Source organism: Salmo trutta, chromosome 21 (assembly GCF_901001165.1).
Source record: "Salmo trutta chromosome 21, fSalTru1.1, whole genome shotgun sequence".
NCBI lineage: Eukaryota > Metazoa > Chordata > Actinopteri > Salmoniformes > Salmonidae > Salmo > Salmo trutta.
In genome coordinates, this window is record NC_042977.1 from 27,339,343 (window position 1) to 27,367,211 (window position 27,869).

Here is a 27,869-nt window from a genome sequence, read left to right on the forward strand (position 1 = left end):
GGTCAAATACTTATTTCCCTCATTAAAATGCAAATCAATTTATAACATTTTTGACATGCGTTTTTCTGGATATTTTTGTTGTTATTCTGTCTCTCACTGTTCAAATAAACCTACCATTAAAATGATAGACTGATCCTTTCTTTATCAGTGGGCAAACGTACAAAATCAGCAGGGGATGAAATACTTTTTCCCCCCACTGTATGTCAATCATTATTTGAATATATTGGTGACCCGTTGTATAAAATTGATAATACCCTTGAAGCCGGTGTTTGGAGGATATATTGGCACGGTTTGCCGGCCCGAGACTCACCCACGCCAATGTATCTTCTAAACACCGGCTTCTTGGGCATTATCACTTAAACGGACACCTGCACACTTTTATGTGCTCTAAACATAAAAATAAAAAAATATATGTAAAAAAATCCTTGAAATATATTTCTTGAAAATTGGTATGTTATTGTAACCACTACAACAACAAAAATACTTAAATACATGTAATTTTGTACTTGAAACATTTGAATTGAAATAGTGTAGAATTCCGTTCATTTCTATGGAGGAATTGCTTCTTCTGGGCAGTGCCAATATTGCCGAAGGGTGGCTTTAACGCTTCTCATTGCCCAATACGTAGCTTCACCAATCCAGGGTTTATATACATCATTACCTACAACTCATGTAAAGCAAGACAATTTATAGTTAGCTGTGACTGAGCTCTGACTGCAGTCTACTGTATCTGTTGTCTGATCAAATGTTTTGGTGTATTGTAAGACCAGAGTGTTATTGTTAGCCCAGGTTCAGTTGGTTCCATGCCATCCTCTGGGGAATAGGAAACTCTGGGCTCCTATGCCAGGGAAGTCTCTGCCATGTTTTGCGTGTCAGGACTGATGTCGGGTCAGACACTGTGCCAGCCCGGCCAGGGTGATGCTAGGGCGGTGGGGATGTGGGTGTGGTTTTTGGACTGTGTTGGCACTTAAAGGGTTCTGAGGTGAGGCGGAAGTGCTGCGTGGAACGTACCAAGAGGACCAACACCTTGATGGTCCCCAGAGGCTGCTGTTGCTGAGCAACCCAATGCACTGGGACTTACATCTTAATTCCCTGACTCTTTCGAATATGCTTATGTTATCATGAAAGTTGTGCACATATTTGACATTAGGACTAGTGTGTGTATTTCTCCTTGTTTTGTATGTCTCATTTCAGGACAGTATCTGACCCTACACACTGATATTATGGATAGGGTTGCAAAGGGAGGATATATTACTTGAAACATTCAAAGTTTACCAGTAAACTACCACAATATTGGTATCTTTCAAGGATTTTATGTAATCTATCAAAATATCCTTTTGGGTACTTTAGATTATCACAGGTGTCTGTAATTACCTCTGACCCTCTATGTGGCCTTATCACATGTAAAATATATGAAATAATAAAATGGTTTTAAAATGTAAAATAATTATGACAAAGCTGTAAAATATTAACTTAAATATAAACCATCCATTTAGTGAATACCATTAGTGTTTAATATGAGGGTTTCAGTAGTAAATATACTTTTGTTTATTTAACTGTCAGGTATTTTTTGTTAATGTTTTGGTGTCAAACTGGTGGCAGTTGAGAAGAAAAGTCAATAGTTGCAGAGTTAATAGAAAATAATACCATTATTGATTAGATGCTATTTTCTCTTTAATCATATGGTCTATCTACTAGAAACTCATGGACAATATGGACACATATAAAACATTTATGTGATATATGAATACATTTTCACAATTTATTCAAGTATAAATTACCAAAGTTCCGATAGATTGCCATATATTTTCTGTTAAATACCAAAATTACTGAAGATTCACGTAACTTTGGTAAATTACCGATAGCTTTGCAACCCTGGTTATGGATGACTTTGGGACTTGTAGGAGATATGGTTATTTTTGTAATACCTGCTAAGTTGTGTCAATTCAAGCAGAAGAGGTCAGATTGATGTGCAATGATTTCTCTGGGGTTGAGTGTGTGAATGTATGGGGGGGCTGAATGATTGGATCTAGCTGGTAAAGCAGCAGAGCCCTACAGGACTAAACACCAGAGAGTACAGTGAGTTCCCCTAGGCTTGAGCTGAGGATGTCAATAATTTATGACACAGACGGGTTGCGCCCCGGAACCTCAGATACCCTCATCTGGTTGGTCGGTTGCGTAGCCATAGTAACGGCCCACGGTCCTGTATTGTCCCCTTTCGTCACTGTCACCCCTGTTTTTAGGGACAGCACCCTGAGAGACATTCGAGTATAGCCTAGTCTAGGCCAGACATCAACAGACACTTTATACCAGGTGGGCTGTATTCAATGTGTTTGTCAGGTGTTGGAGGTGGAGTCCATAACTTAACATTTCTGGAGTAGCCTATAGCTAAAATAACAACTTTGATCTTACTGCCGACATGACAAAATACTACAGTTTACTATAGAATACAACAGTACTTACTATAGAATTCTACAGTAAACTGTAGTGTACTGTAGAATACTATACTACACACTGTATTATCCATCGATCATGTTTAGTACTTACTATAGAATGTTGTAGCATAATGTTGAATACTATACCTAATGCTACATTATTAACCACAAAAAAAATGATCTAGTAAATACTACAGTAATGTCCGTAAAAACACTACAGTCCACAAAACCTCAACCCATTTATTTTACTATAGTAAACACTACAGTATTTACTTTGCATATACACTGCCCATTCCCATCCCCATATCACAATATGTGTCACCCGTGTGAGAAACCTACATGCCAGGTATAGATCATATATTGTGTTCCTTACAGGTTATAGAAAAGAGCAGAAATGCTGAACTATCTGTGCAGTCCTACCTGAAAGTTATGGAAAATGTGCTATTTTAGTATTTCTCCAATAGGTTTCCTGAAGGCGAAGGACTCCACTTCTATGTAAAAGATAATAAAACACAAACACCGTTATGTCTGCAAAAACACTACAGTAAATACTACTGTATAGTACAGTCCCCCAAAACACTACATTAAATACTACAGTGTACTACAATCTGCAAAAACATGACATTAATTACTATAGTATTTACTACAGTTTTCTTTTACTACAGTATTTATACTATAGTTAACTTTAAAGTCCACAAAAACACTACACTGAATTCTATGGTATCTATATCATAGTATACTATGGTATTTTTTATGTGGGTGTGTTCAAATACTTATTATGGAGGGCACTGTAGACTACGTTGAAACCAGGAGGGCAATTATCTTGGCAAGCTTTGTCAGTGTGGTCAGTCACCAATTTAGCAATACAAGGGTAGTTAGCTAACTAATGAAGCAGGCTAGGCAGACTGGTTGAGTTAACTAGCTGTATGTACTGTAGGCCTGACTGTATTTTTCATTTACAATGTCAATACCGATTGTTTCCAGTAATAATATGCTTGTTGTCACTTCACAACTGTCTCTTATGTAACCACCAGATAGCTAGCTGGCAAAAAAATGTACTGTTGGATGTAAACAGCAGCAGGTATTGTTACCTAGCCAAACTAGCCAATAATTTCCCATTATTTTAAACTACTATCATGAAACTGAAAAATGTTGATCTTAACATAGAGAGTAGACTCTACTTCCAAGTAGATCTTTTTAGTTTTCTTCTAGGACATCACACGCGATCTACACCAGTTTGCTCTAGCAGGAGCTGGTCCCAGGCTCCCCCCCCCAAAAAAAATGACAGACCGACTGAGAAGCTGATTTAAACTAGCATTCCTATCTATACTGTCTTTGGTTGATACTTGTGAAACTGTATCCACCAAAGATAGTACATCATACCTGTGAAACGTTTGAAACTTTCTTTGCGCTTTAATTTCCGGACAGGGTGCAAAGGCCCCAAAGCACCATCGACTTTGATCAAATTTGTCACTAACTTTAAGGCAGGGGGCAACAGAGCTAGGTGCTTTAGGCTAACATGGTCACATGAAATGGTCATATGGTCCTGTGTCTAACATTTGATGTCCAGTTTTTTGCCTCTCTTCAATGCAGGATCCAGTATGATGCCAAGAGGACAGATGGGGACGAGGATGCAGTGGCAGGAACCAATGGGAGAAAAGCATCCCTGTCCAACTGGACAACAGTCTGCCATCAATTCTGACTACCTTTCAGGTGAGTCCTTTTCCCCCGTTTCTATTCCTCTAGTGTTTTATGCATGCTCAATAAGTCAAAAAGGCAGTGAAAATGCATTTTGTGGAAGGACAGGTTTCCACTGTTTCTATATCTTATCATATTTTACTGCCGTCAGGATTTTTCAATTTGGTCATCATCAATAGCCTAAGATGCTAAAGATCCCTCTGTGGTAGAGCCTAGTAAGCTTTCTAGGCACTCAGAGCTCCCTTAATTCAGAGGGGTTGGGTTAAATGCGGAAGATACATTTCAGTTGAAGGCATTCAGTTGTACAACTGACTAGGTATCTCCCTTTCCTTTTCAAGTATCCCTGGCACAGCCTGGGCACTCTTAGCCGTGTAAAATGGGCATTACCGTATTGCAGGACACCTAGTTAAACACATGACTGTATTTAAGTGAGGCTGTTGTTGTTGTCTTGTTTTTGTCTTCTCAGATCATCTGGACATTAATATTTCATGGCTGACTGAGAGTTAACTGAATTCTGTGATTCCAATCTCCTTTGGGGGTTTTAGCCTGGCTATTGATTTGTGTCTGTGGTGTACTCATCTCTCATTGGTAACTGACATCTGATATCCCCAATATATATTCTCTCACTCTATTTCATCTCTAGGTCCAGTGTCTAGTATGATACCTGGTGATCAGTGGGGGAATCAGAACAAAGGAATGAAGGACAGCAACATACCAGATTCTCTCATGGGTACTGCTTAACATTACTGTACAGTGTTTATGTAATACCAGCATGTAGTGCTTATCACTGTGTCTTATAGCGAAATAGAGTAGTAATAACATGAAGTATAGTATTAACCTGGGTGTCTTAATTCCACTCCCAGGTTTCTCCCAGCCTGGTATGATGAATATGAACATGGGTTCAGGAGGTATGGGGGGCATGGCTCCATTCCAGACAGGCATGCCTCCTATGGGCAACTCTCAGAAAGCCTCTCCTCTGTTTGCCTCTGAGCCCCACAAACAGTCCCAGTCCCAGACCCCCTTTAAGCCCAACGACTCCTACCCCTCTGCCCCGGGCCACAACACCCAGTCCCAGGACAACTCTGCAGGTAAGAGGTTGTCTCACACAGAGCAGCTAGATGGGGGGGCCTGGGGTGGGATGTCCAGGGGTCCAGTCACCAGTTAAAACATGGTATCAAATGTTAGAAAATCAAATACTTTTGGATCATGATTAAATGATTAAATTTGACCGTGAACAGGGTAAACTGTAACTGTCACTTTTTCTAGAGGGTTCCTCAAAGTGCCAGACTTCAATCATCTTCATCCAAAGGGAAAGTTTTAGATACTGTATAAGACCTCTGTTTTATTTACAAGCTAAATGCAGAGCTTATAGTTAAAAGCCAGATAGTGGTACAGTATTAGTGGTTTCTTAGTGGGGCGGCCATCGGAGTAGAAATCGCGTGTTTCTCCGGCTTAAATTATGATGTTTCACTCTCAGACAACCAGGGTATAACCTTCTAGACCTTTCCAGCCCTCGGCCATATCTTTGGTTTATTATGCAATACCTCAGACCTTTCTGAGACGTCATATCAATTTTGTTTGAGAAGGAAGAATAATTCTGTGATGAGATACCTAACCTTCTTTATTACAAATATTTCCTTAGATAATCTCCCAGAGGCCTAATTTAAGTGCTCAGTTATATTTGGAATAGAGTATTTTTCTTAAAATATGTATCACAAGTTCCTTCCCCACCTTTGATACTGCTCTCTGAGTGAGGCAACCACCTGGACTAGGAGTAATGTGTCTTCTGGCAGGAGGCCAGGCTGAGGCTCTGGACTACGATGTACTCTTGGCTTTTTAAATACCAATATGGCATGAAACATAGATGATAATGCTACCTGCACAAATGTGTTTTTTTTATGGCAACATAATCAATAAAGGACATTGAGGAAAATAGTACATCAATCAATTAGAGAGGAGGGCAAGGATACACCATTTCGAGAAAGCCATCATCATTAACGATTGGGTTTAAAGTGGGGAGGGTATTATTATTTTTCATTTCTCTCTGCCCTGTCATGTGAAGTATTGGGCTGGTACTACCATCAGTATTAACTGAAAAACATGGATGGAGAGAGGATTTCCCACTCTAATGTCTTTATCACAAAATATAAAAAGCACATGCGCTGTATGTTTTTGTGTGTTTCGCTTGTTGTTCACGTATGTATGTTTTTTAAGTGTGTATGCGCTGTGATTTTAATGATTTAGATTTTCTTGTGTTAATATGGTCTACAACTAACATTGTCCTCTTCAGTGTGTTTGTACTAGGTTCCCCATGTCACATGACCCCTTCCTCTGGGTTCATTGTTTATCTGTGTTTGTCCATGTGACCTGCCTGTTGTTGTTCTGCATCATGTCAGTTAATTCTACATTCATTCATATGCTCATCTACTCGTGCGATGTGCTGTGGAGTATACAGCACACACCACACTGCTCAGTGTCAGCACAATCTCCATTCTTCCCCTGCCCTGCCAGAGAGAACCACACCCAATCAGCTGCAATCTCCATTCTTCCCCTGCCCTGCCAGAGACAATCACACCCAATCAGCTGCAATCTCCATTCTTCCCCTGCCCTGCCAGAGAGAACCACACCCAATCAGCTGCAATCTCCATTCTTCCCCTGCCCTGCCAGAGAGAATCACACCCAATCTGCTGCAATCTCCATTCTTCCCCTGCCCTGCCAGAGAGAACCACACCCAATCAGCTGCAATCTCCATTCTTCCCCTGCCCTGCCAGAGAGAACCACACCCAATCAGCTGCAATCTCCATTCTTCCCCTGCCCTGCCAGAGAGAACCACACCCAATCAGCTGCAATCTCCATTCTTCCCCTGCCCTGCCAGAGAGAATCACACCCAATCAGCTGCAATCTCCATTCTTCCCCTGCCCTGCCAGAGAGAACCACACCCAATCAGCTGCAATCTCCATTCTTCCCCTGCCCTGCCAGAGAGAACCACACCCAATCAGCTGCAATCTCCATTCTTCCCCTGCCCTGCCAGAGAGAACGACACCCAATCAGCTGCAATCTCCATTCTTCCCCTGCCCTGCCAGAGAGAATCACACCCAATCAGCTGCAATCTCCATTCTTCCCCTGCCCTGCCAGAGAGAATCACACCCAATCAGCTGCAATCTCCATTCTTCCCCTGCCCTGCCAGAGAGAACCACACCCAATCAGCTGCAATCTCCATTCTTCCCCTGCCCTGCCAGAGAGAATCACACCCAATCAGCTGCAATCTCCATTCTTCCCCTGCCCTGCCAGAGAGAACCACACCCAATCAGCTGCAATCTCCATTCTTCCCCTGCCCTGCCAGAGAGAACCACACCCAATCAGCTGCAATCTCCATTCTTCCCCTGCCCTGCCAGAGAGAACCACACCCAATCAGCTGCAATCTCCATTCTTCCCCTGCCCTGCCAGAGAGAATCACACCCAATCAGCTGCAATCTCCATTCTTCCCCTGCCCTGCCAGAGAGAATCACACCCAATCAGCTGCAATCTCGGAACATTGCAAACAAAACATCTCTCTGGCTAACATGTAATCCAGAAGCCTATAAGTCACATTCTATAAGCCTACTGGCCAGGACGTAAAGAAATTCTAGTGGTAGTTGTGTCAATATTATTTTGAGTTTTATTAGGATGCTTACTTGCAGGTTCTTTCTCGACAATGCAACAACAATAATACGTATAAGAATACGAACATAAAGTAAATGGCTCAGTAGAAAATAAACATTTAGCATAAATATAATACAGGAAGGTATGATTTATAGTACAATATTTATACATGTATTAAAGAAAGGGGGGATTGGGGGCAAGTGTTTCAATTGTGCAGTATTAGCAATAGTAAATAAGAGTGGTAGCAGCAATTGTGGTGTGCGTGTGTGCGTGCGTGCGTACATGCATGCATGCGTGCGCAAAGTTGTGGAGAGTCAGTGCAGGTGGTCAGTCCAGTTCAAGTGTTCAGCAGTCTGATGGCTTGTAGATAGAAACTGTTTCTTGTTATCAGACCTCATTCTGTGATACCGTCTCCCCAACAGTAAAGGAGAGAACAGCTCGTAGCTGGGGTGTGGGGTCCTTGATGATGCTGTGGTCCTTCCTCAGGCACCATTTCATGTAGCTTACAGAAATTCAAAACTCAAGTCACAATTTGATTTATTGAATCGTTTTTATTTGTAGTTTAATAAGATCATTTTCTACTCAGTTGTTGAGTTTTGCAAATGTAGGTCTGAATTTCTATGAGCAGATAAGATATACAGTGGGGGAAAAAGTATTTGATCCCCTGCTGATCTTGTACGTTTGCCCACTGATAAAGAAAGGATCAGTCTATCGTTTTAATGGTAGGTTTATTTGAAGAGTGAGAGACAGAATAACAACAAAAATATCCAGAAAAACGCATGTCAAAAATGTTAGAAATTGATTTGCATTTTAATGAGGGAAATAAGTATTTGACCCCCTCTCAATCAGAAAGATTTCTGTCTCCCAGGTGTCTTTTATACAGGTAACGAGCTGAGATTAGGAGCACACTCTTAAAGGGAGTGCTCCTAACCGCAGCTTGTTACCTGTAAAAAAGACATGTCCACAGAAGCAATCAATCAATCACATTCCAAACTCTCCACCATGGCAAAGACCAAAGAGCTCTCCAAGGATGTCAGGGACAAGATTGTAGACCTACACAAGGCTGGAATGGGCTACACAACCATTGCCAAGCAGCTTGGTGAGAAGGTGACAACAGTTGGTGCGATTATTCGCAAATGGAAGAAACACAAAAGAACTGTCAATATCCCTCGGCCTGGGGCTCCATGCAAGAACTCACCTCGTGGGGTTGCAATGATCATGAGAACGGTGAGGAATCAGCCCAGAACTACACGGGAGGATCTTGTCAATGATCTCAAGGCAGCTGGGACCATTGTCACCAAGAAAACAATTGGTAACACACTACGCCGTGAAGGACTGAAATCCTGCAGCGCCCGCAAGGTCCCCCTGCTCAAGAATACATATACATGCCCGTCTGAAGTTTGCCTATGAACATCTGAATGATTCAGAGGACAACTGGTGAAAGTGTTGTGGTTAGATGAGACCAAAATGGAGCTCTTTGGCATCAACTCAACTCGCCGTGTTTGGAGGAGGAGGAATGCTGCCTATGACCCCAAGAACACCATCTCCACCGTCAAACATGGAGGTGGAAACATTATGCTTTGGGGGTGTTTTTCTGCTAAGGGGACAGGACAACTTCACCGCATCATTTGACGGGGCCATGTACTGTCAAATCTTGGGTGAGAACCTCCTTCCCTCAGCCAGGGCATTGAAAATGGGTCGTGGATGGGTATTCCAGCATGACAATGACCCAAACACACGGCCAAGGCAACAAAGGAGTGGCTCAAGAAGAAGCACATTAACGTCCTGGAGTGGTCTAGTCAGTCTCCAGACCTTAATCCCATAGAAAATCTGTGGAGGGAGCTGAAGGTTCGAGTTGCCAAACGTCAGCCTCGAAACCTTAATGACTTGGAGAAGATCTGCAAAGAGGAGTGGGACAAAATCCCTCCTGAGATGTGTGCAAACCTGGTGGCCAACTACAAGAAACGTCTGACCTCTGTGATTGCCAACAAGGGTTTTGCCACCAAGTACTAAGTCATGTTTTGCAGAGGGGTCAAATACTTATTTCCCTCATTAAAATGCAAATCATTTTATAAAATTTTTGACGTGCGTTTTCTGGATTTTTTTGTTGTTATTCTGTCTCTCACTGTTCATATAAACCTACCATTAAAATTATAGACTGATCATTTCTTTGTAAGTGGGCAAACGTACAAAATCAGCAGGGGATCAAATACTTTCCCCCCCCACTGTACCCAGATTCTTCTGGAGATGATTGGCAATTGGTTTTTGGTCTTCTTTGTTATGGGTAGTGACATTCCTTCCTCCTCTCTGCTCATCAAAAAGTTTGGACAAACCCAAACCCCTGGGCAGGTGGTGAGTCCAGGCTGCAAGCCTCAGAGGGTCTCAGCCTTTCCCCCAGCGACTCAGTGGAGGAGAGCCCCAACTCCGACCCCCTCAGCCCCCACCGCCAGGAGACTGGCTCTGGGGACGAGAGGGGGACCGAGGGGGTCGGCAGCAAGCAGCAGAAGAGGAAGAAGAAGAAAAGGAGGCCCAGAGAGGAGGTGTATGACTTCATGGACAGGCAAGAGGCTCCGGACTCCTCGAAGGAGGAGGAGGGCGAGACAGAGAGCGGAGCCTCGGACTGCCCTCTGAGTCTGTCCTCCCCAAGCAAGGAGGAGAGCTGGGAGTGTGAGATCCGAGGGAGGGGAGGGGGTAGGGTCAGGGGCAGGAAGAATAAGAGCAGGATGAAGCTGCCAGAGGAATGGGGGCCAACACCCCAGGAGCCCATGACACCCCATGCCACCCCAGCCTCGTTGTCTGCAATGGTGATGGCCTCTGGTCCGTTAAGTTCAACCCTAGAGAACATCTCCTCCCTCATAGCCGACCCCCAGACCAACCCCTTTAGCAGTTTTATAGAGGACACCAAACCCTCTCACACCTCCACTGCCCCACCACTCACTGAGAACCCCAAACCAAGTCACATCCTCAACAAGGACCCTGCCCTAACAGACACTTCCACTAGTAACTTGAACATGTTTGAGCAACCTTCTCCAGCCACGGTAAACATGGAGTGGGAGGCTGAGGCTCCTGTTAAAAACACTGCCTCCGCTCCCCTCCATTATGAACCCATGTGTATTGATGACTTTAAAATGCCCCCTCCCTTAGCCACTAAAGATGTCCTACCCCCCAAGAAGGAGGAGGCAGCTCTGTCCTTCACTGACAAAGCCTCCTCTGATCATTGTCGTCCTGAGGCCAACGCATCTATTACTGACCAGAGGCAACTGGGTCCTCAGAGCTCCCCAGGCTTCAGCCCCCAGGTCTCACAGACCACTTTCCTAGACTCTGTCCTGCAGGCCCCCTCAGCCAGCACCCCTGCTTCACAGCCACAGGCCCAGTCTCAGACCACCACACCCCAGAGCCTTCCTCCAAACACCACCACCTCCTCCTCTTTCCAGTCCACTCCTCCTCCACTGTTTAGCCACTCCTCCCAGCTTGATCATGACACTCCCAGTCCCCGCCCTGCAGTGGGCTCAGGCCTCAACCCTGCAGCCCCGCCCTTTATCCCCACTACACTGCCACTCACAGAGCACCAGGAGCCACCGCTGCCAGAGCCCCCCCTGCTAGAAGGTTGGTGACACTGAAGAGGGGACATATCTATCAGTATGGGGGTGAATAAAGACATTATAGTGCATGGCTCTCTGTGGACTGGGCCTGCTGTTGCTCGGCCATTATGTGTTTATTAGCACTGTTAGTAACATGCAAACTAATTACCACTATTCTTTAATCTGACTGCGTCTGACTGAGTCCCTACTGGCTGGTCCTTGAGTCCCTTTATCCTGACTGACTGTCTGGCCAGTCTCTGTAGTGCTGTTATGATGATGATGATCATGATAATAACACATTCATTGCTATGTGGCTGTCTACCTACCTGATTGTGTCAGCTGCCCAGCTCGTTTTACCTCATATCTCTCTCCTTTCTAACACTGTAATCATATACTACTTACTCTACTGTCTCTGTAGATTACTATGTGTGTGACTCCTGAGTGACTCCACTCTCCTTGGGATAGAATTAGCTAGCTTTCTCCCCCCTGAATGCCATTATCCTAAAGTAATTCTATACCCTAACTCTTTGACATTGAGTCAACCTTTCTTCTCTAATCAAAGGGATGTTGGTTTACAGTGTGATTCTCTCGCTTTCTCTCAAGAGATTGCTTTTTCCCTGACTAAATGATGCTTTTAGTTCCTCAAATAGCTATGAGCTGACTGAGGAGTCACTAACTGTTTTCTTTCACATTATCTTTCTACTTGTGTGTGTGAATTCACTTTCAGAACCATTTTCAATATCTCAGTGTTCCTATCTGGAATTCTTAGTTATGCAATTTGACCATTTTAAAACACATACCGTAAATTCCAGACTATAAGCTGCAACTTTTTCCCCATGCTTTGAACTTCGCGGCTTAAACAATGACGCGGTTAATATATGGATTTTTCCCGCTTTCAATTTTTTTTTCTCCAAAAAAACACATTCTGTGACGTGCTCAGTTTTTTGGCGGCATGAAGCTTTCATTAGACCAATGAAATTGCCAAACGGGTTAAGGTCAAACAACTTTTTTGTTTACTGTTTAGATTAAATCGAGCGCTCTCAAACTTCCCATCATTCTGATTACGGTAGTCATTTTGTCACCCTCATCATGGCAAAGACACGGAGAAATGCATATGATGCAGCTTTGAAGTTGAAGGCGATTGATCTGGCTGTTGGAAAAGGAAATAGAGCTGCTGCACGAGAGCTTGGTCTTAATGAGTTGATGATAAGACGTTGGAAACAGCAGCGTGAGGAATTGACTCAGTGCAAAAAGACAACTAAAGCTTACTGCTAATTTTTTGTTACAAGCCGTGTTTCGTTTAAGCCTATTTATTTTTGTTACAAGCCGTGTTTCGTTAAAGCCTATTTATTTTTGTTACAAGCCGTGTTTCGTTAAAGCCTATTTATTTTTGTTTCAAGCCGTGTTTTGTTAAAGCCTGTGTAAAGTTAATTTGTTTCAATGTACCGGTAGGCACCTGCGGCTTATAGACATGTGCGGCTTATTTATGTTCAAAATAATATTTGTTTTTAAATTCAGTGGGTGCGGCTTATATTCGGGTGCGCTTAATAGTCCGGAAATTACAGTACTCATTTTACTTTCAGCCAATTTTTGATTGGAGATCAAAAATACAATTAAAAAATTGCTCGATGTGCAAGTTGTCATGTAAATGTTTGCATGATTAATAGGCAAACTGAAATGACTGACAGCTATGTTTTGTCTTTTCTCTCACCCATGTGTACTGCGTCTCCTTGGTGATGGCTCTGATGATGATGATGCTAAATAGGTGAGTCACATTTCCATTATTGCCTTTAAGAATAATTCGATTTCTCATCAGTGGAATAATATGACGTTGAATTCAGTGTTTATTTATTTCCTTATTTGGTACAAATGTTTGCTACAGGTTTTTGTTCTGTTCAAGATTTCTTGGACTTTGCCTCTCTCACTGTTGTTGAGATATCCATGTCAGGAAAAAGCTGGCACATTTTCTGGCTAGTTTGCTTTGAGCGTTAGTTTGGCCTAGTTCAGAGACTGTACTGTTCTGTGTTGGTTCTTCTTACGTTGGTTTCTTGGGTGGAGATTCCAAGGACTGATAGCTAAGTTAACACTGCTTTCCTAAGTTGCCACCCTGCAGTGTAAGATTGTTGTAGAGACGCTGTTCCTCCTTCCTTGATGACACAGGTGTTTTTGGTTGACAAATGATGGAAGTCGTTAGCATACTGCTTGTCTGTCTGCACCCCTCACATTCCCTTACTCAACCATCCCCATTCAGCAGTCTGTTAATGGGTTGTTTACAGATGACCGGGTAGGTGGGTTGGTGTGTGGAGGGACAGTACAGTGAGGGACTGGCCTCTACTGCCCTCTGTATCCTCATCCCACAACTTTCTCCCTCAATCACCATCTTTGTTTTTCATACCTCCCTCTTTCCCCCTAGCAGCCTCTCTGTTTTGCTGCTTCTCCCTCCCTCCCTCCCTCCCTCCCTCCCTCCCTCCCTCCCTCCCTCCCTCTCCATCCTCCTCTCCCTAATGCAATATTGATGGCTGGGACTTTTTTGCAGTTACATAATGCATGCAGCCCTTGTCTTTTTATAGCCGGTGATCTGGGTGTGTGCAGTAGGCACCAGCTGTCAGAGCAGCTCACAGATCACTGCACCTGTATATAGCCCATCTGTAAATAGCCCATCCAACTACCTCATCCCCACACTGTTATTTATTTTATTTATTTTGCTCCTTTGCACCCCAGTATCTCTACTTGCACACTCATCTTCTGCACATCTAGCATTCCAGTGTTTAATTGCTATATTGTAATTATTTCGCCACTATGGCCTATTTATTGCTTTACCTCCCTTATCCTACCTCATTTGCACACACTGTATATAAACTTTTTCTATTGTATTATTGACTGTATGTTGTTTATTCCATGTGTAACTCTGTGTTATTGTTTGTGTCGCACTGCTTTGCTTTATCTTGGCCAGGTCGCAGTTGTAAGTGAGAACTTGTTCTCAACTGGCCTACCTGGTTAAATAAAGGTGAAATAAATCAAATAAAAGGCAGAGGGAGACAGAGGCTTAGAGGCTGTGCGGTGCTGCAGTCAGGGTTATCCCACCACGCCACCACCGGTTTGTGAACTGGTACTGCTCTGCTCTGTCCTAATCTACTCTGCTCTGCTCTGTCCTAATCTACTCTGCTTTGCCCTACTCTGCTCTACTCTGCCCTACTCTACTCTGCTCTACTCTGCCCTACTCTGCTCTACTCTGCCTAACTCTGCTCTACTCTGACCTACGCTAATCTGCTCTACTCTGACCTACGCTAATCTGCTCTACTCTGCCTTACTCTACTCTGCTCTGCCCTACTCTGCTCTACTCTGCTCTACCCTACTCTACTCTGCTCTACTCTACTCTGCTCTATTTTGCCCTACTCTACTCTGCCCTACTCTACCCTACTCTGCTCTGCTCTACCCTACTCTGCTCTACTCTGCCCTACTCTGCTCTACCCTGCTCTGCTCTGCTCTGCCCTGCCCTGCTCTACTCTGCTCTACCCTACTCTGCTCTGCCCTACTCTACCCTACTCTGCTCTGCCCTACTCTACTCTGCCCTACTCTGCTCTGCCCTACTCTGCTCTGCCCTACTCTGCTCTGCCCTGCTCTGCTCTGCCCTGCTCTGCTCTGACCTCCGCTAATCTGCTCTACTCTGCCTTACTCTACTCTGCTCTACTTTTCCCTACTCTGCTCTGCCCTGCCCTACTCTGCCCTACTCTGCTCTACTCTGCTCCACCCTAGTCTTCTCTGCTCTACTCTGTCTTACTCTGCTCTACTCTGCCCTACTCTACTCTGCTCTATTTTGCCCTACTCTACTCTACTCTACTCTGCTCTACTCTGCTCTACTCTGCTCTGCCCTACTCTGCTCTGCCCTGCTCTGCTCTGCCCTGCTCTACTCTGCCCTACTCTGCTCTGCTCTGCCGCATAGTAATTGTTCTGGTCAGCCGATCACAGACCGTCCACTCTGGCAAAGATACCATCCATAAGAGCCAGCCTGGCAAAGATACCATCCATAAGAGCCAGCCTGGCAAAGATACCATCCATAAGAGCCAGCCCAGCCTGGCAAAGATACCATCCATAAGAGCCAGCCCAGCCTGGCAAAGATACCATCCATAAGAGCCAGCCCAGCCTGGCAAAGATACCATCCATAAGAGCCAGCCCAGCCTGGCAAAGATACCATCCATAAGAGCCAGCCCAGTCTGGCAAAGATACCATCCATAAGAGCCAGCCCAGTCTGGCAAAGATACCATCCATAAGAGCCAGCCCAGTCTGGCAAAGATACCATCCATAAGAGCCAGCCCAGTCTGGCAAAGATACCATCCATAAGAGCCAGCCCAGTCTGGCAAAGCATCACCACCATAGTACTGATTGAGATGGGCAGTGCTGTGCAGTCTTTCTGTTTTTACGGTGTAGCTACCTTTCAGTAAATACTTAATCATCATGCTGCTGGCTTTAAGTGCATTTCTGTATGTCACCTTGCATATCATCACACTGGACCGTATGTGTTGAAGTCAAGTAAAGGGACGGGGGCTATTTAAGTGTTGTTTATATATTGATGAGTATCGAAAATCCATGCAATTTTTATGATGTATTAATTGACCAAAGAGGCCATCATCTGATGGTTCAATAAATGACTGGTGCTTATATAATAGTTCTTGCTGTAGCTTTGAATGTGGCTTAGCTGGTTGAAGCTAACCTCGTACAACCATCCGGAAGTCTCACAAGCTTACATTTTGTTTCCCTACATGGATTCTATCTGGCTAGGAGCAGAAGACATGAGCTTGGTGCCCTCACCATTTCATCGTTCCAATCACTGTCCTCTGATGAACTACTACCTAAGGTAGCAGGCGTTGAAAGATGCCTGAGCGGTGTCTCCACTTAGGTTGAAAATACTGTATCCCTGAAAACCAGACACATCCACCTGCCAACACTGCTAAGGGTGTGGGGGTGGTTTAGTTGATGATGAACAAAAAGCGCCGCTGTTCACAGCCACTGTTCACAGCCACTGTATGGCTTCAGTTCAGTTGGCATCTCTTTGCTCAAGCCAAGGTAGTTAGTAGTAAGGCGCTACGTTAGCTAACATGTTTTTGTCCTGGTGCTCGATATAACTTTCTCTACAAAGAAGGCCAGTGTTGTTTTACTTCCTAAAAATGCGGCGCTGTGGCTTCTGTTTTCTGACTGGTTGAAGATGATCCAATCGCTTTTGAATACATTTTGTGCAACACCTCTCGGGGGGGAAAACCAGCTTCAATGGTATCCTTTCAGGACAGATAACGCTGCGATAATCAGAGGACACACCTGTGAAGATTCTGCTTGAGATTGCATCACTGGCGACCACAGTCCCACTTTTAGCCACTCATTACTTTTAGTTACTGAGTAACATTTCATTATAATTATAACTAGATAAGTTGTCATTATAATAATCTAAATAGAAAGAGATTGTCTTGATGACTTGATTTTAAGCTTCAATCCAGAGAATATCAATGTAATCACTTTTCACTTGTGGAAACATGATCTTGGATTGAGAATAAGATCTCATGTTGATAGTACAATAGTTTGTGAACAAACTTAACAAACTCAGAGCGAGCATCTACTTTCAGATTCTGCAACATACTTTGTTTTACTGAGACTTGGCTTTCCTTCGACATCCAAATGGATTATATACAACCAGTGGGGTTTACAGTTCATAGAGTGGACAGGAAGCAAGCTCTCTCTGGGAAGAAGAAAGGTGGTGTTGTCTGCTTCATGACCAATAACAAGTGGTGCGATGGGGAAACATACAGGAACTTGCAAGCTTCCGCTCTCCCGACTTGGAAATAATTGGTCATCAAATGTCGCCTTTTTTACCTTCCAAGAGAGTTCTCATGGATTATCGCCACGGCTGTGTACATCCCACCCCAAGCCGACACCAAAAAAGCTCTCAAAGATCTTAATTGGACCTAGAACAAACTGGGGACCTCGTCCCTGGAGGCAGTGTTCATTGAGGCGGGGGACTTTATCAAAAGTAGTTTGTGCTCCCGAATTACTATCGAATTTCTATCGAATTACTATCAACACATTGACTGTCCAACTCGCAGAAATTCCACTCTTGACCACTGCTATACGCCTTTTCGACATGGGTATAAGGTCCTCTCCCGTCCTCCTTTTGGCAAATCTGACAATGACTCCATTTTGCTCCTCTCAATCTACAAATAAAGACTCGAGAGGGAAGTTGCGATGGTCAGGTCTGTACAACGTTGGTCTGAATCCATGCTTCAAGACTGTTTTGATCACGTGGACTGGAATATGTTCCGGGCGCCTCTGGGGATATCCTCAATGAATGCGCCGACTCATTCACCAGATTCATAAAAGAAATGCATAGATGATGTGATACTGATGGTGTCTTTTAAAACTTACTGGAATCAAAAAACAGGGATTGATGGCAGCCTTGTAGGGAAACTGAAGAAGAGAGATGCTGCTTATAAACACGGCAAGGTGAATGGGGAAAATAGTATGGTTAAACAGTACAAATACGACCTACGCAGATCGAACAAGATGGCGAGACGCAAGTATAGGGAAAAGGTGGAGGCGCAATTCAGTGGGTCGAACACAAGGCGTATGTGGCAGGGGCTTTAAATAATCACGGATTATACTGCACACTGCACTGCCTTCACCCACCTGGACAAAATGAATGCATATGTGAGGATGCTGTTCATTGACTACAGCGCATTCTTCAATACCATAGTGCCCTCTAAGCTCGCCACAAAGCTAATGGCACTGGGACTGAACTCCTCCCTATGCAACTGGGTCCTGGACTTCCTGACGGGCTGTCCCCAGTAATAAGCCTGACTATCAACAATGACGAGATGGCCTACAGAGAGGAGGTAGGCACTCTGACGGCGTGGTGCCAGATAAACAACCTCTCCCTCAACGTCAGCAAAACAAAGGAGCTGATTGTGGATTTCAGGAGGAATCAGGATGGGCACGCCCCCGTCCTCATCAACGGGGTCGATGTGGAGATGGTCAAACACTTCAAGTTCTACGTCGTACACATCAGAGGAGCTGAAATGGTAAAACCACACGGACACCGTGGTGAAGAAGGCACAACAACGATTCTTCAACCTCAGGAGGCTGAAGAGATTTGGCCTGTCCCGAGGGCCCTCACAGTGTTCTACAGGAGCACCATCGAGAGCATACTGTCGGGCTGCATCACAGCCTGGTACTGCAACTCCACCACCGCTGACTGCAAGGCTCTACAGAGGGTGCACCATTGGGTGCACACTGCCTGCCCTCCAGGACACCTACAACACCAGGTGTCATAGGAAGGCCAAGAAGATGAAGTGCTTTGAAAGGCTGGTCATGGCTCACATCAACAGTATCCTCCCGGATAACGTAGACCCACTCCAATTCGCATACTGCCCCAACAGATCCACAGATGACGCAATCTCAATCGCACTCCACACTGCCCTTTCCCACCTGGACAAAAGGAACACCTATGTGAGAATGCTGTTCATTGACTACAGCTCAGCGTTCAACACCATAGTGCCCATTACTAAGCTAAGGACCCTGAGACTAAACACCTCCCTCTGCAACTGGATCCTGGACTTCCTGACGGGCCGCCCCCAGGTGGTGAGGGTAGGCAACAACATGTTTGCCACGCTGACCCTTAACACTGGGGTCCCTCAGTGGTGTGTACTTAGTCTCTCCTGTACTCCTTGTTCACCCATGACTACGTGGCCAAACACGACTCCAACACCATCATTAAGTTTGCTGACGATACAACAGGGGTAGGCCTGATCCCCGACAACGATGAGACAGCCTATAGGGAGGAGGTCAGAGAACTGGCAGTGTGGTGCCAGGACAACACCCTCTCCCTCAATGTGAGCAAGACAAAGGAGCTGATCATGGACTACAGGAAAAGGTGGGCCGAACAGGCCCCCATTAACATCGACAGGGCTGTAGTGGAGCGGGTTGAGAGTTTCAAGTTCTATCATGGTCCAAACTCACCAAGACAGTCGTGAAGAGGGCACGACAAAACCTTTTCCCTCAGGAGACTTTGTCCCCAGATCCTCAAAAGGTTCTGCAACTGCACCATCGAGAGCATCCTGACCGGTTGCATCACTGCCTGGTATGGCAACTGCTCGGCATCTGACCATAAGGCGCTTAAGAGGGTCGTACGTAAGGCCCAGTACATCACTGAGGCCAAGCTTCCTGCCATCCAGGACCTATATACCAGGCGGTGTCAGAGGAATGCCCATAAAATTGTCAGAGATTCCAGACACCCAAGTCATAGCTCTTTTTTTCTCTGCTATCGCAAGGCAAGCGGTGCTGGAGCGTCTAGGACCAAAAGTCTCCTTAACAGCTTCTATGCCCAAGACTACTGAACAATTAATCAAATGGCCACCGGACTATTTACACTGACACCCATTGACCCCCCCACCCCCCTACCCCCCTGCATTTGTTTTGTACACTGCTGCTACTCGCTGTTTATTATCTATGCATTGTCACTTCACCTCAAATTACCTCAACTAACCTGTACCCCTACACACCGACTCGGTACCCCCTGTATACAGCCACGTTATTGTTATTTTATTGGGTTACTTTTTATTATTTTTTACTTTAGTTTATTTGGTTAATATTTTCTTAACTTTTCTTGAACTGCACTGTTGGTTAAGGGCTTGTAAGTAAACATTTCACGGTAAAGTCTACACTTGTTGTATTCGGCGCATGTGAGAAATAAAGTTTAATTTAATTTGAAGATAATCAGGGACCTCAGCCACCCGAGCCCCACTTCCATCACACATTATAGGAGCATCATGGCAAAATAATTTGTATTATTGTTTCATTCACTTCTTACTTCCCCTCCTGCTGCTTCCCCTATGGACATTCCCTCGGACATTGTAATAAACTCACCTAATCTACAATAGGCCTGAAGCTGGACATATTGAATGATAGCAGGATCAGAACTAGGGCACTTGATAAACAATAGAATTAATCTAAAATGCAACTATTTGTATGAGCTTTTTCCCTTACAAAGTGTTCAGCCACTTTACCAGGTCACTATGCCCACATGGACCGCATTGTTGTTGTTGACACTAGACATTGCTTTACATTACGTTGCTCCCACAGTGAGGTAACATACTGTGGTATGATAGCCACTAGCTGAAGCGTTGTGTGTATGATCAAAACATACTATATGTACTGCAAATAGGAGGCTATTCACCGTTCTGATCATTTTGATTAGGAAAATCTTCCTCAAATGTCTGGTGGCACTCATTGGCTATTAGAGGAATCAATTAAAAGACATCTACTTGTATTTCTTCTGATTTCTCAGCCAGACACATTATGTTTACAAAGCCAAGATAAACCCTTCACAGCCACTGTGGCCTTTTTCCATGTCTCAAGCTTTTCCCTTTTTTACACTATTTTTGTTTGGGAACATAATTTGGCAGAATGATTGGATTTTGTTTAATTAGTGTGTGCTCTTCAGTCCACTGGACCATCAGATGTCTGTATTAATGACTCTGCGGCTTCATTAGATGTGACACTGCATTTGGCTTACTCTAACCCCATTTTGTTGCCATTCCACGAGATAGATTGTAAGCTACCAATGAAGACGTGGGATGGGATGAGTGTAGTGAGATGAGTCTCCATCTTTTCTATTGTCCTTTCTCTCCATCATTTTGCCTCCTCTTCCCATCCCTACCTCTGCTTCTTCTTTTTCCTTCTTCCTTATCTGTGTTCATCAATCTTCCTCCTCCTCTCAATCTCTCCATACTTCCTTTGCCCATTATCTCTCATCCTCCGACGTTACGATCCAACCCCTTTTCCCAGACTCCCTGGGTCGCTGAGACGACACGTACCATAATCATAGCAGCCTATTTCTGACTGGGAGCTTGTTGCCATGGATATGGGAGGTGGTTTCCGTGGAGATAGAACTACTCAGGACTGCCAAGGAAAAAATGGGGTGTGACAGTCAGGAGGTTGGATGCCAGAAATAGAATTCTCTGACAGACTTCCTCCCTGCTCTATCCCCCGCAAGACCATGGACTGTAAGCTGTATATTGTCTCTCTCCCCCTCCTTTTCTGAGTTCTGAGGCCCTCCCAAAACATCCATGGCATATTGTAGATGGCTGAGGATTGCTACTGCACATGGCCCACCAGCCACCACCCTCTTAATTTCCTTTTCTCAAACAATGACTTTCTGTTGGTTTTGAATGTTCACCTTGTAAAAAGTCTTATCACACAAAAGGCTGTTATGGTATGAGGTGATTCAGCCTGGTCTCATAGACAAGATGTAACATAGTAAACGTAAATCCGGGACACTCAAATTAGAATGATATGTTACGTTTGGTATAGTTAGATAGGACAGATGTTTACTTAAGGCAAAAACAAAAGTAGGGTGGTTGGTCAGGCAAAGGTCTAGCAACCTAAAGGTGGCGCATTCGAATCTCATCATGGACAACTATAGCATTTTAGGTTATTAGCAATTACATACTAACTACAACCTCTTACAATTGTTTTGCTACTTTGGAACTACTTAGTATGTTAGCTAACCTTTCACCTAACCTTAACCCTTTTAGCTAACCCTTCCCCTAACCCTAACTTTAACCCTTTAACGTAGCTCCTAAACTTAACCCTAACCCTGACCCTAACCCACAGCCTAGGTAAAGTTAGCCAGCTAACCACCTAGCTAGAATTCGTAACATATCATACATTTTGCAAATTTGTAAACATATTGTACATTTTTGCAAATTCGTAACATATAATACAAATTGTAATTCGTAACATATCATACAAAACTGGGTGATGAACATCCACAAATTAATACATACCATACAAAATGTAATATATCATACTAAATGGAGTGTCCCGGATTTACATCACGGACAACTACGAAATGCTCTGAGACGAGGTTGGGTGATGGTGCTCAGTATAATTGTTTCTTATACTGGTATGCTAACGTTCAACAAAGCAATATTCATTCACACTGGACACAGACATATCACATAGAGTGGTACACTGGAACATGCTATTATAATTGGGGTCCATTTCCCGCAAGACCATGTTTCGTTCCCTGCAGTGAAGTATTGTACTTTGCTTTGAACTGAAATGGTTTGTGCAATGTTTGTTTGGACAGACCTTTATGTGTCTATGATTAGGAGAAGAAAACAACATGGATTATGAGCGTTGTTAAAGCTAGAGTAATATTTCTGTGACAGATGTAAACAGACAGAATATGTTGGACATGGGTCTTGCATAACAATGTCCATTCATGAGAAGCAGTCCCATTACCATGGTCTAATGAACAGAGAGAAAAACTCTGTTTTTGGGATTTGGCTGTCAGTGGCTGACTGTGGTTGTTGTTGACCGTTGTGTTGTGTGAGTTTTCCATAACTGTGTCTGTATCGGGCTGTAGAAAACACTGCTGTTTGGTAACTATATACAATACCAGTAAAACGTTTAGACACACCTACTCATTCAAGGGTTTCTCTTTATTTTTACTATTTTCTACATTGTAGAATAATAGTGAAGACGTGAAATAACACGTGTTAAACAAATCTAAATATATTTTAGATCTTAGATTCTTAAAAGTAGCCACCCTTTGCTTTGATGACCTGCTTTGCACAACCTCATCAACATCACTGTACTGTGCTCATTCCCCTTGTTATCTCCTCCTACAGTAAATGGGGGACTGTTTTGGGGGCGATTACCTAATCTTCATTCATTTATATTTAATGATGTTTTATTTGGCCCCAGTCCTCATGGGGCTGGAGGTGGGACGGGGGCAAGGGGGTGTCATCAAGGCTTGAATAATCACTGCCTGCCTTCCACCATAATTGCCAAGAGGGAGGGGTTCTAGTATCTAGTCCGGGACTGAATCAGTGAGGTTGGAGGGAACGTTTCGACACAGTGTTTGTGTGAAGAACGTGGGTGGGTGTGAATTCAGTTCAGAGATGAGGTGGATGTTTGTGGTTTTGAAGGGTAAAGATAAAATATGTTTTTAATTGTCACATACACCGCATAGGTGAAACGTGTTGTTTTACAAGGTCATCCATAGTAGTACGGCACCCCTGGAGCAAATTAGGGTTAAGTGACTTGCTCGAGGGAACATTGACAGATTTTTAACCTTGTCGGTAAAGGGTATTCAAATCAGCGTCCTTTCAGTTACTGGCCCAATGCACTAACCGCTATGTCAATGGAGAGTTATCACACACTCTTTTTTGAGGCCAGTCATTCAATACCTTCCTAACAGAGAAGTCCATCGCATGTGGCTACAGCAGAGGGGAGGAACACAGTGTCCGCAACCAAGTGCACAAACAAAACACAATAAACAAAAGAGCCAAAGGGTCCAGGGCCAGGAGCCAGAGATGTACAACCAGGGCCCCTGATGGGGGCAGGAAGGCAGGGTGGAGGAGAGGGGCAGTGGGTACAGTTGTGGGCATGGAGCAGGGTGATAGGGGGAAGAATTGGAGATGACAGAACAGCATGGAAAAGCACGTTATACCACCAGAACCATGGAGAGATGTGTAGCAGTAATGGATGCTGTTACAGAGGACACATTCATTCAAGTAGAATGGCTGTGGAAACTGAGGCACTGTATCCCCCAAAGCTACTCTCTCTGTTTTCTAAGTTTCTACTCTAATGCCAAGCTGCCTGTAAATGACGAGTCAGAACTGCGGTTTATAGGACACCAAGGGAGGGTGTGTGTATTAGTATTTGTGTGTCAGTGACGTACATTTCTGGGTCCGTGACGTTCATTTGTGTGTGGGTGCGTGTGGGTGGGTGTGTGTGTGTGTGTGTGTTTGACTGAGCTTACTGGTGGGAGGCATGAGTCGAGAATCTGCTCTCGCAAATAGGGATATGTTCCGTGAAGTCATGTGACCAAAGCTCTGTTAGGGCTGTGATGTCAGAGAGAGGGAGAAATGGAGAGAGAGAGGGAGAGAGAGGGAGCAGCATTCAGTTCATCCTCAGACTCATCTGATCAGTTCAGAGCACAGACACAGAGAGAAACACACAATTACTACCCTCGCACACATAGACTACGCTTCACAGACACACCATATAACACAGATATAGTACATTACCAGCCTTCCTTACTGCCAAGGGAAGATTTGTTTATTTAGCTGTCTAGAAGAATAAAGAGTATCCATCAAAAGGAAGCAGCAGAGAGAGAGAGATCGAGAGAGAGAGGTGAGGATGTCTTCTCTCTCCAATCAGCAGCAGGGTGGTGGTGGTGGACAGCGCTGTGAGTATACTGAGCTGGGCAAGGTGCCCTCTGTCTCTATGGCGTCTCCTCAGCAGGCCCTTCAGGGCTGGGACCGGCAGCCAGACCAGATGGGACCACATGGTTTCGGTGGCAGCCCAGGGGCACCCAGGCTAACCGACGAGGACAAGCTCTCAAGCCTCTTTGATGGACCATCTGGATCAGGGTTCAAGGTGGAGTCGTCTGACCTCAAGGTGCCAGGGAGGATGGTTGTCGGACTCGGGCCGTCTTTTGGTCTGGGCAGCGCCGGGGAGAGCCCCACAAGTCCCCTCTCCTCCTCGTCCTCTCCAGCCTCACCCGGGATACTCCTCTCCACCCCAGGACAAAAACACAGGGCCAATGGAGCCGCAGCCCCGCTAGGGTCCCCTGCTATACAGCAGGATGCCTCACCATTCCCTAACACACAGAATGTGGACAATTGCGTAAGGAATCCCTCGTTCTCTGGGCTGCCCCAAACAGGCCTCAAGCCTGCTGTTCAGACTGTTCCTGCTGCACCTGCACCTGTAGCCAACTACTGTGTCATTGGTGTTGTCAACGACAACTACTCTAAGGGTGGAGACTGCACTGTGTCAGGATTCTCAGAGGACAGTGACGAGGACATGGGGCCTACTTTACCTCGAGGAGGAGGTACCGAGCAACAACACAAAGCCGTGAGGCGCGCTATGTCTGACTGCTCCCACCTGTCTGTGCCAGGTAGCTTGGACTTTTCCCAGTACCCAGGGCAGCCTGGCGGTCTGGTGGACCTGCCCTCACCTGGAAGTAACGTTATGGGGTCCAAGTCTCCACATTCAGCGGTCCAACGCTCTCTGACAGTGGGGGAGGAGAGAAAGACTGTGTCACCCACACTCTCTCCTCTGTCCCCACTGAGCCCTGTCAGGGCCCCCAACTCCCCTCCCCCCAGGAGGGGTACTGGTAATGGGATGTCACAGAGCCAGAGTGAGAGTGTCCTACTGCCGGTTCCCCTCACTGGAAAAACCTTCAACATCAATACTAAAAGCTCCATGGATGGTAGGTGACTATGATTTGAGGCCTATTCCTCTGTGTTTGGAACAGCTGTCATTCATTTGTTATAACATGTTGCTCATCATTGACTTAGTTCCCCTATCTCTCATTGGTCATGTATCTACTGGTCTACAGTCATTTAAGTTTATAGATTTGGGAGTACAGGTTTATTTGTGATCAGTGGGCAGTGGTATTTGTCTAGGCTGGAATAGTTGTTTGTTTCATCGACTATGATTGAGTGCTGAAAGACAAAATGGAGGAAGCCAAAAGAAGAATTGATGTTAAAAAATATATATATATTCACCAGCTTGAAATAGTTTTATTTGGTATATTTACACTAGGATGATTTGCTTCTCAAAAAACTTTGGTTTAAAGATAGCAGCACAATTACAAATTCAGAAAGAATAATATAAAGGGCATTTTTACATCTATTGTTTTGTCTACCTTTTGTTTTGACAAAATGTCAAAGGCACCTGAATACCATCATTGAAGAGTCAAGTTCCTCAAAATATATGAGCGTCTATTGAAATACTGAGGTTCGTTTACCCTCTCAAACCCCCATCTTCAAATGACTGTGTTTAGTGATGCATCACATCAAGTGGCACTCCATCGATTGGCTAGCACTAAGGGAAGGGTGTGTAGTTGATTTGAAATTGAGTCTGGGTATTCATTTAAACAGAGTAGTCATTTCTAGTGGTGCTATGTGGGGACTCCTGGGGATGCTTTCAGATTGCATGACTACTCCATGTTATTCATAGACACACTTAGACTCAGTAACACCAGACAGGCAAGGCAGTCTGGAGCCTGAGGCCATTTTGCTTGCAGTATATACAGATGTCAGATCTTAATATGACCCATTTCATCGCAGGAGGAAAATAATCCTGCAGCAGGAAGATTTGAATGAATATTGAATATTTACAATCGCTGCCAGGGGGCAGCTGGAAACGGTGTTTGTAGGCTATACAATGCAGTACCATACCTAGGGGACGATGGTTTGGGGAAGGATCTGCAAACTAACTGACCTCATGCCATCAAGTATCATCAAGTATTCTCACGGCTTGCTTAAGTATTGTGACCTGCCGTAGTGCAGTGATCTGAGCAGCAGGCTTTCGCTCGGAGCATCGTGTGTTTGCGCCCAGTGCTGAGCAACTATTTTGACATGGAAACTAATTTTGGTGTAGCCTACTGTGATTATTTAACAAATCTAAAGGCGGCTGCCTGCTGCCTACCTGCCTCCAAAGGCATCTACCTTAGTAGGGAGCACTTCTCCAGTTGGCACAAGATTTGAAGGCAGCATCACATGATAACGTATTGACATTCGCCCAGCGCCATACGTTTGTAGCCACTGTAGCACCGTGAGCAACTAGTGCTAGCAATTCAGTGACCGATCCCAAAATGGAGATCTCTGACACAAATAAGAAGTAAACAAGTAACAGAATGGATCTCCTCATTACCTGTTAATGAATGAAGTTGACACCGACTAGAATAATTATCCTACAGTATAGAGTCCTCCTCTCGCACATTTTTTGGTCTGCTGCTCCATCATTGTGAACATGACAGGTAAGCTTGCATGCATAATAATATACAGTCCATGACTTTTTTGACATAGCTAAATAAGCTATTTTACTGACTGTTTAAGAATGATTAATAGCCAGAATAGTGGTGTTTCACTGTGAAGCTAATATTTCATTAGATATGTTTTTCTTCTAATGATTAGGCCTGCATTGTGATTAATTAACAACTATCACACCAGTGCATATTATAAATGTACACCAATGTTCAAGATAAAATGGGTTTATATTAATTGATTACTAGTATTCAAAGGTGATATGATTCAATCTAACTCGATTAGAAGGCCTAGTCTACACTCCCTTACATAAGCTAAGTGCATTGGATACAAAACCAATTCTGGCATGTGATGAAGGATAACAGGGCCAATATAAACTGAACAAAAATGTAGATGCAACATGTAGTGTTGGTCCCATGTTTCATGAGCTGAAATAAAAGATCCCAGAAATGTTCCATACGCACAAAAAAACGTATTTCTCTCAAATGTTGTGCACAAATTTGTTTACATCCCTGTTAGTGAGCATTTCTCCTTTGCCAAGATAATCCATCCACCTGAGAGGTGTGGCATATCAAGAAGCTGATTAAACAGCATGAACATTATAAAGGCCACTCTAAAATGTGCAGTTTTTTCGCACAACACAATGCCACAGATGTCTCAAGTTTTGAGGGAGTGCGCAATTG

General features: G+C 44.3%; 1 protein-coding gene across 5 annotated transcripts in view; it reads left to right on the top strand.

The window, feature by feature from the left end:
- The window catches only part of LOC115157090 (microtubule-associated protein tau), a 73,806-nt gene that overhangs the window by 25,355 nt on the left and 20,582 nt on the right, over window positions 1–27,869 (top strand). For all 5 annotated transcript variants that reach the window (XM_029705013.1, XM_029705010.1, XM_029705011.1 and 2 more), the window contains exons 3-6: window positions 4,029–4,148; window positions 4,777–4,863; window positions 4,997–5,221; window positions 10,098–11,381. In XM_029705013.1, coding sequence (XP_029560873.1) covers window positions 4,029–4,148; window positions 4,777–4,863; window positions 4,997–5,221; window positions 10,098–11,381 — 1,716 coding nt within the window. The remainder of the gene's footprint in view (window positions 1–4,028; window positions 4,149–4,776; window positions 4,864–4,996; window positions 5,222–10,097; window positions 11,382–27,869) is intronic.